Source organism: Struthio camelus, chromosome 20, assembly GCF_040807025.1.
Source record: "Struthio camelus isolate bStrCam1 chromosome 20, bStrCam1.hap1, whole genome shotgun sequence".
Classification (NCBI taxonomy): Eukaryota; Metazoa; Chordata; class Aves; order Struthioniformes; family Struthionidae; genus Struthio; species Struthio camelus.
In genome coordinates this window covers 6,422,971-6,435,547 of record NC_090961.1, presented here as the reverse complement: position 1 = coordinate 6,435,547, position 12,577 = coordinate 6,422,971, and the positions used below count along the sequence as shown (strand labels likewise).

The 12,577-nt window shown below is 68.2% G+C and overlaps 2 protein-coding genes across 3 annotated transcripts in view; both read left to right on the top strand.

Annotated features, from left to right (window-relative positions):
* Positions 1-2,891, top strand: part of HMCN2 (hemicentin 2) — a 56,257-nt gene extending 53,366 nt beyond the window's left edge. Inside the window, exons 92-96 of the mRNA XM_068914987.1 lie at positions 378-506; positions 644-964; positions 1,289-1,408; positions 1,734-1,860; positions 1,946-2,891. Coding sequence (XP_068771088.1) covers positions 378-506; positions 644-964; positions 1,289-1,408; positions 1,734-1,860; positions 1,946-2,297 — 1,049 coding nt within the window. The 3' untranslated portion in view covers positions 2,298-2,891. The remainder of the gene's footprint in view (positions 1-377; positions 507-643; positions 965-1,288; positions 1,409-1,733; positions 1,861-1,945) is intronic.
* A 1,135-nt stretch (positions 2,892-4,026) lies between these two features.
* The window catches only part of ASS1 (argininosuccinate synthase 1), a 32,818-nt gene continuing 24,267 nt past the window's right edge, over positions 4,027-12,577 (top strand). The window contains exons 1-7 of one of the 2 annotated variants that reach the window (XM_068914695.1): positions 4,027-4,136; positions 6,525-6,578; positions 7,380-7,492; positions 7,943-8,011; positions 8,449-8,637; positions 11,317-11,373; positions 12,174-12,248. In XM_068914695.1, the coding sequence (XP_068770796.1) occupies positions 7,385-7,492; positions 7,943-8,011; positions 8,449-8,637; positions 11,317-11,373; positions 12,174-12,248 (498 nt within the window). In that variant the 5' untranslated portion in view covers positions 4,027-4,136; positions 6,525-6,578; positions 7,380-7,384. Of the gene's footprint in view, positions 4,137-5,719; positions 6,201-6,524; positions 6,579-7,379; positions 7,493-7,942; positions 8,012-8,448; positions 8,638-11,316; positions 11,374-12,173; positions 12,249-12,577 lie in introns of those variants that run through there. The other variant, XM_068914694.1, reaches the window with a different exon arrangement.

Below are 12,577 nucleotides of genomic sequence, written 5' to 3'. Positions count from 1 at the left end.
GTCCCTGCACGAGGCTGGCCAGGGGCCACGGTGGGCATGGGGGCACCCTCGTCTTGCTGGACAGGAGACGGCGCTAAGGCCCAGGGTGGGGGGTCTCCCCTCACTGCCTCTCTCCCCAGCCACAATAGAGGAGCGTTTCTGGAACGAGCATGGAGACTTTGCCCTTTGCTCGAGCCAACTAGAAATGCTTAAGGGCATGACGGCACGTGCCCTTGCAAGGGGGGAGAAATGCACCTTGGCTGGGGACACGCGACCAGGGGCTGCGAGGGTCCGTGGGGGGCCGCCGGGCTGCCCAGCGCGGCTGCCACTGCCCTGATCCGCCCGCGGCCTCGGCCCGCTGCGTGCTGACGTCCCCCCGTCCCCCCTCTTCTCCCCAGATGTCGACGAATGCACCGGGGGGTCCCACGCCTGCCGCTACGGCCAGCTCTGCGAGAACGCGCCCGGGACCTATCGCTGCACGTGTCCTCGCGGCTATCGCTGGCGGGGCGCTGGCCGGCCGTGCTCGGGTACGAGCCGGGGTCTGGGCCGAGCAGGGTCTCGTGGGGACAGGGCACGTCCTTGGATCCGGGGTGCTGGGCTGCGGTCGCTCCCCTGCCTCAGTTTCCCCATCCAGCTGCAACTCACGGGCTCTTTCCTCCACCAGACATAAACGAGTGCCTGCAGGTTCCTCGGCCGTGTGCCTTCGAGTGCCGTAACCTCCCGGGCACCTTCGCATGCCTGTGCCCGCCTGGCAGAGCCCTGCTGCGGGACGGCACGTCCTGCAGCGAGCCGGAGGCGGCCGCAGGGACCGCGGCGGGTGGCAGCCCCCCGGGAGCCCCTCTGCGCCGCCTCGGGCCGAGCAGCCGCCTGCAGGGAAGGTCCTTTCACGCCCGGCTCGCCATCGGCCGCCAGGGGACCGTGCTGGGGCTCGGCGCTCCGGCCCCCTGCCCGCCGGGCTTCGTCAAGAGGAACGGCGCTTGCACCGGTGAGCGTGCGCATGGGTGGGCAAGGGGGAAACAGCAGCGAGGAAAGGGCTTTGCAGGGAGTTTGGAGGCCCCTTCACGCCCAAAAGACTACAGCCCCCTTATTTCCTTCCAGCCCCCTTATTTCCTTCCAGCCCCCTTATTTCCATCCCTTCCCTCTCCTGCTGCATCTCCCCTCTTGCTGGGCTTGGGGTCTCCCTGGGCTCAGCGGGGCCGGGAAGGTGAGGCGCGAGCGGCGCGGTGCAGCGTGGCCCAGGATGTCCCGGGTCCCGCGGCGGCAGCGGGCGCCGGAGGGGATGGTTGGACTCACCCTCTGCTCCCCGCAGACCTCGACGAGTGCCAGGTGCTGAACCAGTGCCAGCACGAGTGCAGGAACAGCGAGGGCAGCTACCGGTGTGTGTGCCCCGCCGGGTACCGGCTGCTGCCCAACGGCAGGACCTGCCACGGTCAGTCGGAGCCGCCTGTGCGCCCACCTGCCTCGGGCTGTGCCGCACGGTGCAAACCCGGCCCCCGGGGGCACCTGGGTTTCGTGCCCTCGCTTTCGGGCTGCAGCCAAAGCCAGGGTCTTCCTCCTTGCGGAGGAGCCTGAGGATTACTCCTGGGCTCAGCACCCCGCCGAGCTTGGGTGCTTCTGCCTCGCTGATCCCAGGCAGGGGTGGGAAGGTGTCCGAGCTGGGATTTGAGCCCCCACTTCTGCTCCTGGCGGGGGGTGAGAGCGGGCAGGACCTGCCCCGGCCGCCCCTGCGAGCCCTGTCCCCGCTCGGCCCGCAGACGTGGACGAGTGCGCCGAGGGCACGACGCGGTGCGGCGCCGGCCAGCTGTGCTTCAACACCCGTGGAGGCGCCCAGTGCGTGGATGCGCCCTGCCCTGCCGGGTACCGCCGAGGCGCCAGCGCCGGGTGAGTCGTGGCCGCGGGGCCGGGGGTGCCGGCCGGGGCGGGGGGGGCTCCCCCAGCTCCCCCTGACCCCCCGGCTCCCGCACAGGCTGTGTTTCCGCCTCTGCGGGCCGGACTGCGGCTCCGCCAGCCCCTCCACGCTGCAGTACAAGCTGCTCACGCTGCCCTGGGGCATCGCAGCCGGCCGGGACGTGGTCCACCTGGCCGCCTTCGCCGGCGGGGCCGCCCTCCGCAACGGCACCGTCTTCACCGTGCTGGAGCAGGAGCCCGACAACCCCTTCACCCTCCGGGACGAGGGCGGCCGGGGCATCGTCTCCACCCTGCGCCCGCTCCGCGCGCCCGGCACCCACCGCCTCAAGGTGCAAGCCCTGGCTGCGGGCGGGCAGCGGGCACGCAGCGTCTTCGTCATCCTCATCTCCGTCTCTCCCTACCCCTACTGAGGCGGGCCGGGGGGCTTTGGGCAGGGGCCGAACCCAGCGCCGGACCGTGTCCGTCTCCCCCTGCCCCTCGCCCTGTCTCTGGTGGGAGGACCGGGCTCAGGAAGAGTTTTCACCTTTCCTCTCCCCGTCTCGACTCTGCAAAGCTCCCCGCTCCTCGATCTGTCCGGTGTTTTCCCCTGCCCCAGTCCCACTGCTCCATCAGCCCCTGTTTGCATTGCCAAAAGCATCCCCGTGCTGGTCCCACCGCCCGGCTCAGCCCTGACGCAGCAGTGCCCGGGGCCGCCGGGGTGGCGAGACGGCCCGGGTGCAAACAGCGGTGCCCCGAGCTCGGCTCTTGCAACACGGCGCCTCGCACCCTGTCCCGGCCCGGGAGCAAACACGGCTCCGCCGCGGCCTTGGACCCAGACGGTGGGCTGGGATGAGAGACCCGCCGGGCCGTGGGGTGAGCGTGGGAGAGCACAGGGCACCCCGGCATTAACCACGTATTAATAGTTTCTTATCCTTGCGTGCCTTTTTTTTTATTATTATTCACTTGGTTTCTATGCCCACTTTTTTATTTCTGGTTTTGTTCCAAATAAAAATGTTTTGTGAATGAATATCAGCAGTGTTTGAAGAGAACAGCTTCTTTCAGCAGTTGCATGGGACTTCCTGATGTTTGCCTGCGACTGGAGGGAGCTGCCCCCTGCCCCTGCTGCTAGCCCTGTTTTTTCCTTAATCCCTGGGTTGCGGACATCTCCCTGCGTGGCCTTGGACCCTAAGGGGAGATTGCCACATCCAGACAGTGTCAAAGGGCCAACGTCCAGCACGCAAAAGCCTGATCTTGCACCAACGTCGGGGCCCGCAGTCAGCAGAAGCAGGACGAGGCGTGTGTGCGTGTGGTTTGGGCGGAGGCTGTTCCCGAAAAAGCATTGCAGTGCTACCCCGTGGGGCAGGGGGTGCTGCCCCACGGTCCTGACCCCACGTTTCCCAGCTACTACCCATCGGCTGACTTTTCCTGTGCCCTCTTTGCTCTGCATCTAGATGGAAACCCCCTGGGGCTATGCGGAGGAGGAGGAGGAGGAGGAGGAGGGCTGCAGGGTTCAGCCTCGGTGGGGGCAGCGCTCTGGGAGCCATCCCTGCCCTGGGCTCCCTGCCTTCCAGACTCCAGCGTCCGAAGCTGGCACTCGAAGCTCATGGACGTTGCAGAAACCCCATTTTCAGCCCTTTTGCAGCACCGAGACCCCCAGTTCCTTCCGGGGTGGTGGGGGGCAGCGCAGGCGTCCCCACGTGCCCCGAGCATCGCTCCTGCCTCTCTGCAGCGAGCCGGGAACCGCCGGGCTCGTGGCGTCGATCCGCACAAACGTGCCCGACAGGCTTCGCGGGCCGGGCGTTCGCAGAGCTGCACGACGCTGGCCCCGCGCTCTCCCCCCCGGTTCCCACCGCTCGGGGCAGGCGGGGGGCTGGCATCCGCCGGCGCTCAGCGCTGTGCAAGGGAAGAGGCCGAGTGCCGGGGGAGACGCAGGTGACAACTAGCCCCGGGGGCACCTGGAGCGGCTGCATGTGGAGCCAGCGCCAGGCGAAACCACCGTCAGGGCTCCTCTTTTCTGAGCGCTGCTGGCGGGGTGCAAGGCGCCCCGCTCCGCGTGCAGCCCCGGGGTGCTGGCTGTGCCCCCCGGCGGAGGGCAGCGCCTCGCCCGGGGACCGTGCCCACGGCGGCGGCGGCGGAGGGGACAGTCCTCCCGCGGCTCCGCCTGCCCGCGCCCGGCTATAAGGGAGGAGGAAGAGGAGGAGGAGGATGCTCTGGGCGCCGGACCGCACGCCGGAGGCCAGCCGGGCACCACGGGTCCCTGCGCGCAGCGGGTGAGTGAGGGTGCGCTCGGCCGCGCCGCCGGCAGGGTGGGCACGGAGGGGGCCAGCACGGCCCGGGCGCCCCTGCCGAATGCAGGGAGGAGGCGAGCCCTTGGCTCGGGGGTCCTGTCCCCTCCGCTGTCCCCTCTCTGCCCCTGCTGGGTCCCCCCCACCCCTGGGTGCTGGAGAAGGGCAGGGGCGGGCGACCGCTCCTCCCCACCGGAGCACCCCAGCCCGTTGCCTGTCACGGGGAGGGCGCAGGCTGCCGCCGGCTCCCTTCGAGCTCAGTTTGGGGGGGACATGAGCGAGTGCCACCGCCCCAGCGGGGTCCCCAGGCTTGGACCCACTGGCCTGTCCCCAGGTAGGGTGCTGTGAGCCGGGACCCCATCTGGCACCCCAGTCCCCTCCTCGGGAGAGGATGGAGACCCCCCCCCGCCGGGGTTACGAGGTGGGGAGGGATGCTGGGCAAACCCTGGTGCCCCCGAATGTGTCCAACCGCCCCGGGGAGCCCAGTGCCGCAGCCTGCCCCAGCTCAGCCCCGCGGCAGCCCCGCGCCGCCGGGCACAGACCGCTCTCGCAGTCGGGCCGGGGAAGGCGTTGCTGCTTCTCCTGCCAAAGTTTCAAGGTCTCTTTTTTTTTTTTTTCTTTTCCTCTTTTACTTTTCCTGGGTTTAAAAACAAACGCGCAGTGTTCCTGCAGGGCCAGAGCAAACAGAGTTGTTCTGGTAAAAGGCATGATCCAGCTCATAAGGAAATAGCTACAGAATAATGACCAGGGCTGAGAAAGTCCCCGGACCTTCCCTTCAGCCACGTTTCGTTTGCTTTGATTTATTACCGTGTAATTCTGAAATCTCGGGGCTCTCCCTTCCTGGGCAGTCAGGCTTGGCACGATCCCCATTTCCGGAGCTGGAAATGCTGGAGCCTGGCCCTGTTTCCCTGAGCCTTCCCGGGGCTGATAGAGCGGCTCTGCCCCTGCACCGCTGCTGACGGCGGTGGGAGCCGCTTGGCAGCACCCTCTCGTCTAGGCCCGGAGCTCGGTTTTCGGGTATCTGCAGACCCTGTGCTAAATTTCCCACGGGCAAATCAAGGCTTCATCTGAGCAGCCAAAAACAGACGCTTCTCCTCTAACCCGCTCGCCGGCTGACGGGTGATACGTGAACCGAGCACGCCAGTTCTCAGGGCGGTTTAGCCAGGCGAGCAGCCACGGCAGAGATGCTGCAGCACGCAGAGGGGACCCAGTCTGAGGGCAAAGGAGGGCCCTTTCCCAGCAAGACGCAGCCTGTGCAGCGTCATGGTTGGCCTGGCCCCTTTCAGGAACTGCACTTTGCTTTCCTGTAAATGCCCCACAAAGAAGGGAACTGCTGAGCCGCCCAGGCAAGGGCCCGGCTCTGCCCACACCCGCGCGCGCCAGAGGTTATGGAAGTGCCGGTTGCACAAGCCTGGGCACGAGAGGCAGGTTTGGGGCGCCAGATCGCTGCCGGGCGCTCTGGTTTCGGGGCGATCAAACCGCTTTGCTCTTCACCAGGACACCTGGTTTGGCTCACGGGTGCAGGGGTGGGGGCCGGCTCCAGGTAGCGCCCGGCGGTGTGCTGGGGCAGAGCTGGGGGTAAACACGTCCCTGCTGCGAAACGCGTCCTGCTGGGGCGATACGGCCCCGCTGGAGCTGCTTGCAGCGCCTTCCCTACTTGCAAAAGCAGGCGCAGGATCATGCTGACTTGGCAGCAGTGAGAAATTTGCTCGGGACAGGATTTGGCCGGCGCTGCTGTTCGCCTTCCCCGGCCAAGGGTCAGCTGGCACCGCGGCGCGGGGGCCCTGCGGCTTCGCAGCCCGGCCGGGGACCGGCGCAGCTGCTCTGTGGGGCTGGGGTAGCCCAGAGCCCCTTCCTGCAGCTGCCCGCTCGCGGGCCGGTGCCTGCCCGGTGCCAGCTGGCTCCGGCCGAGCATCCCCGGCGCCAGGGCCCCAAATTCTCCCTCTGCGCCTCTTTGCAGTGCTCTGACCCCCGAGCTCAGCGCTGCTGGGCGCTCTCCTTTGCTGCCTCTTCTTGCCTTCTGAAGTCCTCGATATCCTCAGCCGGAGGGTGAGGGGCGCCAAATTCCCCGTGCGGCAGTTTCGTGCTGTATTTTAAGCTGTAGGAAATACAGAGCGGTGTGATTGATAGTGATTGTCAGGCACTCGTCACCGAGTTTGGGTCTGGGATGGAGACTGGGGCTGCATTAGGCCTGCCTGGGGATGCTACCGACCGCATCGGCCCTGCGAAGCGCCGGCCGGGGCGGCGGGGGCAGGCGCCGGGGGCCAGGGCGGCTCCTCCGCGCGTGTCGGGTCGTGCCCGAGCAAGGCACGAGGGTTGCGTCTCTGCCGTCCCGCCGTGGCCGGGCGCCTCCATCTCACCTCGGCTTTGCAGGGCGCTTGCAGACTGCGGGAGGAAGAGAGCCTGGCATCGCCCCTCGGAGCAGAGGTAGGAGCAAAGCAGCCGCGGGCGGCTTCGCTGCCCCTTGCCGGGCTGCAGCTGCCGCGCGCGCCGGCCGGTTAAGTGAGCGGTGGGCCCGTGGCCGGGCGGAGGTGCCTCCCGGTGGGAGCTGCAGCGTGCTTCTGGGGCCATGACGCTGTGGCTTCTCCCGGTTCCCTCAAACGTCTTCCCTGCTTGTCGCAGGTCCCGGGGAGGGAAACTGAGGCTCTGGGACCCGCGGCTCCCCCCAGTGCCGTGGTGAGGCCCAGCCCGCAGTTTGCTGCGTGCTTCTCCCTCCCCAAGCCCAGATGCTCCCACCAGGGGAAGGGGCTTTGCCGCCCCGTCCCGTCCCAGGCCCCGCCGGAGCGTCGCCGGCTCAGCGGGCAGCCGGCCACCCGCCGGGGCACCGGGCCTGGCCCGCACCCTCCCTTGACACCCCCCCCCGCCCCAGTGGCTTAATGAATTACAGCGGTGCCAAATTAGCACTTGTGCCAGCACGGGCTGCTGCATTAACCCCTCCTTTGCCTGCAGAAGCAGCGTCCTGCCCCTGGTATTTGATCCACAGGCGACCTGGCTTCTCACCTGCTGGTTGTGCATTGCCTGAGCCATCGGTCCACGCCGCTCAGAAAAAAATCCCTTCTCGGGGTCACCCCCCCTCCTCACCGCCGGCCGCCCGCAGCGCCCGGAGCAGCCTCCCGCGGGCTCGGCCGGGCGACGGGGCCGGCGTCGCCGCGCGGGCCGTAGGGCGGCGGGGCGCTGGCGGGCAGCGCGAGCGGCGCCAACGCCGGCACCTTGGCTTTGCCTCCGCAGGCGCCATGGCCGAGGGCAAGGGCACGGTGGTCCTCGCCTACAGCGGGGGCCTGGACACCTCCTGCATCCTGGTGTGGCTGAAGGAGCAGGGCTACGACGTGGTGGCGTACCTGGTGAGCCCCGGCGCCGAGCCTGCGCGCGGCCCCGCCACCCGGGAGCCCGGCGGTGAGGGATGCCGGTGCCGTGGCTCCGACCGGCCTGCGGTTGGGGGGGGGGGGGGGCAGCCTGCAGCCCCCGTGGTCCTGCACATCGCCACCGTGCCTGCTTACCGTCCCGGCCAGCAAGTGCCCGGCACGCACCGCTGAGCCCCCTGGTGCAGCCCGTCCCGGCCAGCAAGCGCCCCTCCGCTAGCCAGGGCAGCGCGCCGGGGAGCGCCGCGGGGCCGGCCGGAAGGAGAAACGGCCTCAAGCCGCCGTCTCCGGGGGGGTAACTCACCTCCCGCTCGCCTCCGGTGGCAGCAAGCCCAGAAACGTGGGCTCCCCGGAAGATGCCCCGTGCCAGGCTGGGCTCGCATTCGTGTTTTGTGCCCTCCTTACAGTCTTCTTTTTTTTACCTCCTTCCAGGCCAACATCGGGCAAAATGAAGACTTTGCAGAGGCGCGAAAGAAAGCGCTGGCCCTGGGGGCCAAGAAGGTAACGCCGCCCCTTCCCTGGGTGCCTGCGCACCGCTGAGCTTCCCCGCTCCCGCCACGGGGCTGGAGCCTCCCGGGGGGCTCCCGGCCCCCCGCGGGGACCGCGGCCGCCAGCCGCTGCCCCGTGCCCCGGCAAGAACGAGGAATCCCTTTTCTAGGGGGTTTGCACCAAAGCCATCTAGAAAAGGGGAGGCGTTTTTTTTTTTGCCCGCTCCTCCCAGTGCAGCTTTATGTTCACTGCTGCAATAAATCAGTGCTTTGCAGAGAGGGATTTTGCCCCATTCACTCTAAATACACAGTCACATTTGGGAAGGTAGGAAGGCGTCAGGGGAAACAAGGGAGCTGCCCAGCTCTCCCCGGCACCCTTCGCCGTGCCGTCTCCGGCGCCCCGGCGGAGCAGGAGACCCTCCCATGGCAGGCGTCTCCCCGTGCCGGCAGGTCTACATCGAGGACGTCAGCAGGGAGTTCGTGGAGGAGTTCATCTGGCCGGCGGTGCAGGCCAACGCTCTCTACGAGGATCGGTACCTGCTGGGCACCTCGCTGGCCCGGCCCTGCATCGCCCGCAAGCTGGTGGAGATCGCCCAGAAGGAGGGAGCCCGGTACGTCTCGCACGGCGCCACGGGCAAGGTGAGGAGGGACGGCGGGGACAGCGGGGCGGGAACGGGCCCGGGATGCTGCCGTCGCTCCAGGTGGCACGAGGTGGCCGGGCCGGGGCAAGGCAAAGCTCGGCTGCCTTTCAGCACGTCCTTCTCGCGTCCGGGATTTCTGCGGCGCGCTGTCACTTCCCCGGCGGCAGGCGGGAGGGCCGTGGCGCAAGCCCGGAGCTTCCCGCCGGGGGACGGGGCGGGGGGAATTTCCCACTTTCGACATCTCGCCTCACACCCTCGCTTTCAAAACCGTTAGGGACGCAGGCTGCCCGAAATAGCAGCCTGCTGCGGCCCGAGGGGCGCTGGGCTGGCGGCCGTCCCCGCGGGCGAGACAGCCCCTTGGGGGCTACCGACGGGCCGTGCCGGGGGGCCGCGGGGGCGCCGAGGGCCGGCGGAGCGTGGCCCGAGCTGCTGGTGGGCTGGCAGGTCCCCCCTAGGGTGGCCTTGCGTGGGGACAGGGCGAGGTGGCCCGTGCCCTGCCTCCGCTTGTCCCTGGCGGGGCTGGGGGTCTGCGCTGCGCCCCGTCCCCTCCGTCCCCCGCCGCGCCGGCAGGGCCGGCGGTTTGCCGCTAGAGGCAGCCAGAGACCGCGGAAATGCTGCCGGGGGAGAAACACCTGCACCGGAGACGGGGAAAAAGGCTGCTTTATTCCCTTTAGTTTGGAGCAAACCTGGGCTCTGCCCGCAGAGCAGCCCGTCCCCGGTCCCCTTCCGAAACGCGGGGCGGCCGTGCTCCGTCCTGCCCCTCCTGCCCCCGTCCCAGCCGGCGCCGACGTCCCGGCCCAGCGCGGGAGGCAGGGGAAGGCGGCCGCGAAGGGGAAGGCGCCCTCGGAGAAGTTGGGGCTGTGGGAAGGGAGGCGATGAACGGCTTGTCCCGGCTTGCGGACGCATCCGTGGAGCCTGGCAAAGGAGAGGCGCCCACCCGGCGGGCTCTCGGCACCCGGGTGGCACTAGGCACGGGGTCTCCGGCCAGGCTGGGCAGCCTGGCTAGAAGGGGGATGCGCGGGGGACATTAGATGAGGCCAGAGATGCCTTTGCTGGGGGGGGTTATAGCCAAGGAGGATTGCCGCGCTGGGGAGACGGGGCAGAGGTGCAGCCACGAGGTTGGCGAGCTCCTCTGCTGAAATAACCCTGGCTGCCGCCGCGGCCACTTCCCGGCGCCTCCCGGTCTCAGCATCCCGCCGTGAACGCACCCGTTGGGGGGTGCCGCCGAGCAACACGCGACCTGAGCCCCTTGCCCTCCGCTCGGCTAAAACGCCCCCGCCGCAGCGGGTACGGCGAGCACCAGCCTCCGCCGCGGCTTCCCGGGCGGCAGCCGCTCGCAAGGGCACCCTCGAGCTGCCGCCCGAGCCATCAAGCCGGCGGAGGCGGCGAGGACCGCGGGTAACTCGACCCGGCTGAGGCCGCAGCATCTTAAACGCGGGCCATCTGCGGCGGCCCCGCTGCAGGAGCAGATGGGCTGGCTGGGGGCCTGCGAGGGCAGCGAGCGCTCTGGTGGACGTGCTCGCGCGTGTGCGAGGGTCCTGGGGGAGTTCTCGGCCCGGCAGTAACTGTATCCTCCAGGCGGGGGCTAGAGAAGGGCGGGGGGGGGGGTCCGTACGCCCCTTGGCGCTGCTGGAAAATCGGCTTTGGTGAGCGCTGTTCCCTTGGGAGACCTCCGAACTCCCAGGCTTGCTCCCCTCCCTTTCCCAAGCGCCTGGCCTCGTTAGAGGGCTCTCCCAGCATGGGCCAATTAAGATAAAGGAGCTTCGGATCTATTTAATGATGAGCTGCTGCTGCTTCTTGGACACGGTGGTCTTCTTCCTCCCCCTTTGCCTGCTCCCTTCAGGTGTCCTCTGTTGCTCTGGGACCTCGGTGACAAGGGCTCAGAGGCTCGTGGTGCTGCGCCCAGCCATGGTACCAGGCTGCAAACCTGCCGGCCCCCGCTGGGCGGGCACCTGCAGAGGCCTGAGCGCACTCGTGACGCCCAAGCGGGAGGCGTGCTGCTCCTGCTCCGCTCAGGCCGCGGGACGTCCCTTCCCGCCGTCTCCCCGTCGGACGGAGACAGGGAGCAGCTGCTCTTGGCGGTCCCCTGCCCGGCGCCCGGGTTGTTCCCGAGGGCACGGTCTGCCCCCTAAAGTGGCACGATTCCCACGGGGGCATTTCAGAGCTTAGACCCATCCGGGGGAGAAAAAATACGCGAATGCGGGTTTGCACCAGCCGGGTTTTTAGGCGGCTCGGCCCGGGGGGAAGCAACGCTCTGCGCGCGGCTCCCAGCGCCAGGCAGGCGAGCGAGTCCGGCGCCTTCGGGGTTGAGCTGTTTCTTAAAACCTGGTGCTCAACTATATTTGGAATAACATGGATGGCGATTTTGGGCTCAAAGCAGCTGCAGAGGGGGCAGGACTGACCCCAGGCGGGACAGGAGCCGCCCGGCATGGGGCAGGTCGCAGCATCCATTGCTCGGCGCCGGGGGGAGGACGCAGGTGGGCCCTGGACCTCACGGCTGGCTTTCCGAGGGAAAATCGCCAGCAATCCTATCCCGGTGTCGTCACCGGGAGAAGAGCGAGGCTCCCCGGCGGCTGCTGGAGCGGAGGGGCTGCGCGGGGCCGGGGGGAGCAGGGCAGCACCGCCCTCTCCCCAAACGCAGCCCCGCAGCCCCAAGCGCCTCCCGCCTGTGTTGCAGGGGAACGACCAGGTCCGCTTCGAGCTCTCCTGCTACGCCCTGTGTCCTAGCGTCAAGGTAAGGCGCCGAGGCCGCTCTCCCCGGCCAGCCGGGCTGCGCGGCGGGGGAGCGCGCCAGAACCGAGCGCTGCACCCCGGACAAGTTTGGCCCTGGTCTTGGGGGGGAAACGGATGATTTTTTTGGTTTTTTTTCCCCCCGTTGCAGCGAATGCCCGCTGCTGGCTCTGCTCCAACCCGGAGCAGCCCGTCCCCCGCGGCAGCGCTTTCCCGCGCCGCTGCAGGACGCCGCCAACGCCTCCCGCGCGGCCCAGCGCCCGCTCCCTGGCCTGGGGGCACCCAAAATTGTCCCCCGCGGCCGCAGCGCCTGGGTGTCCGGCCCCGCGAACCGGGGAGGGGGCTGCGGCGCGCCAGCCGCGGGAAGGTCGTTTTAACCCCGACGCGCGCGGCCGCGTCTCTCCTTAACAAGCCGCCGGCTGCGCGCGGTGACGTTTTTGGCCTTGGAGGGGATTGCAATGATCTTTAAACGAGCTGTTTTTACCCCAAACGCCACGCGGCCACGAAGCGACCGGTACGGAGGCAGCGGCCGGATGCCGGGCTGCCCGACGCCTCGTCAGGGTCACGGCGGCCCGCGGCGTTTTGGGTTTCTCCACCTTCACGCGGGGAGATTGAATTTCGGCAGGCGGGAGAACGGTGCCCGGCGTGCCCCTGCGGCCGGGGTTGCAAAGGGGGGAAAGGAGGGTTTGGGGAGGGCTGGGGGAGGGGGGGCATGGTGGGGCGGAGGTAGGGGGGAAGCAGGGGAAACGAGATGGGGGGGGGAGGAAGGCTCGGCCCGTCCTCATCCTCGTGCCCTCCCGCCAGGTCATCGCGCCGTGGAGGCTGCCCGAGTTTTACCGCCGCTTCCCGGGGCGCCGCGAGCTGATGGAGTACGCGGAGGTAGGGGCCGGGGCGCCCTGCGCGGGCGGGCGGGTGGGCGACGCCTTTTCTTTCTTTTTCTTGTCCTTTTTTTTTCCTTCCTTCCCCTTCTCCTTTCTAAAAGGCCCATAATTACCTGGCTGCTAATTGTCACCCGCTTTCCAAGGAAACGGGTCCCAGCTCAATGCCTCGCCTAACAGACAAAAGCAAACACATCCGCTTTTGTTGTCCCTTCCTTTTTGAAGTACAAGTTGCAATAAAACACGTTAGAAGTTTTGCATCAGGTTCCTTAAGCGCCCACCGGGGTACCTTTCTTTTCTGGCGACTTCATGGAAATGCTTGACAACTCG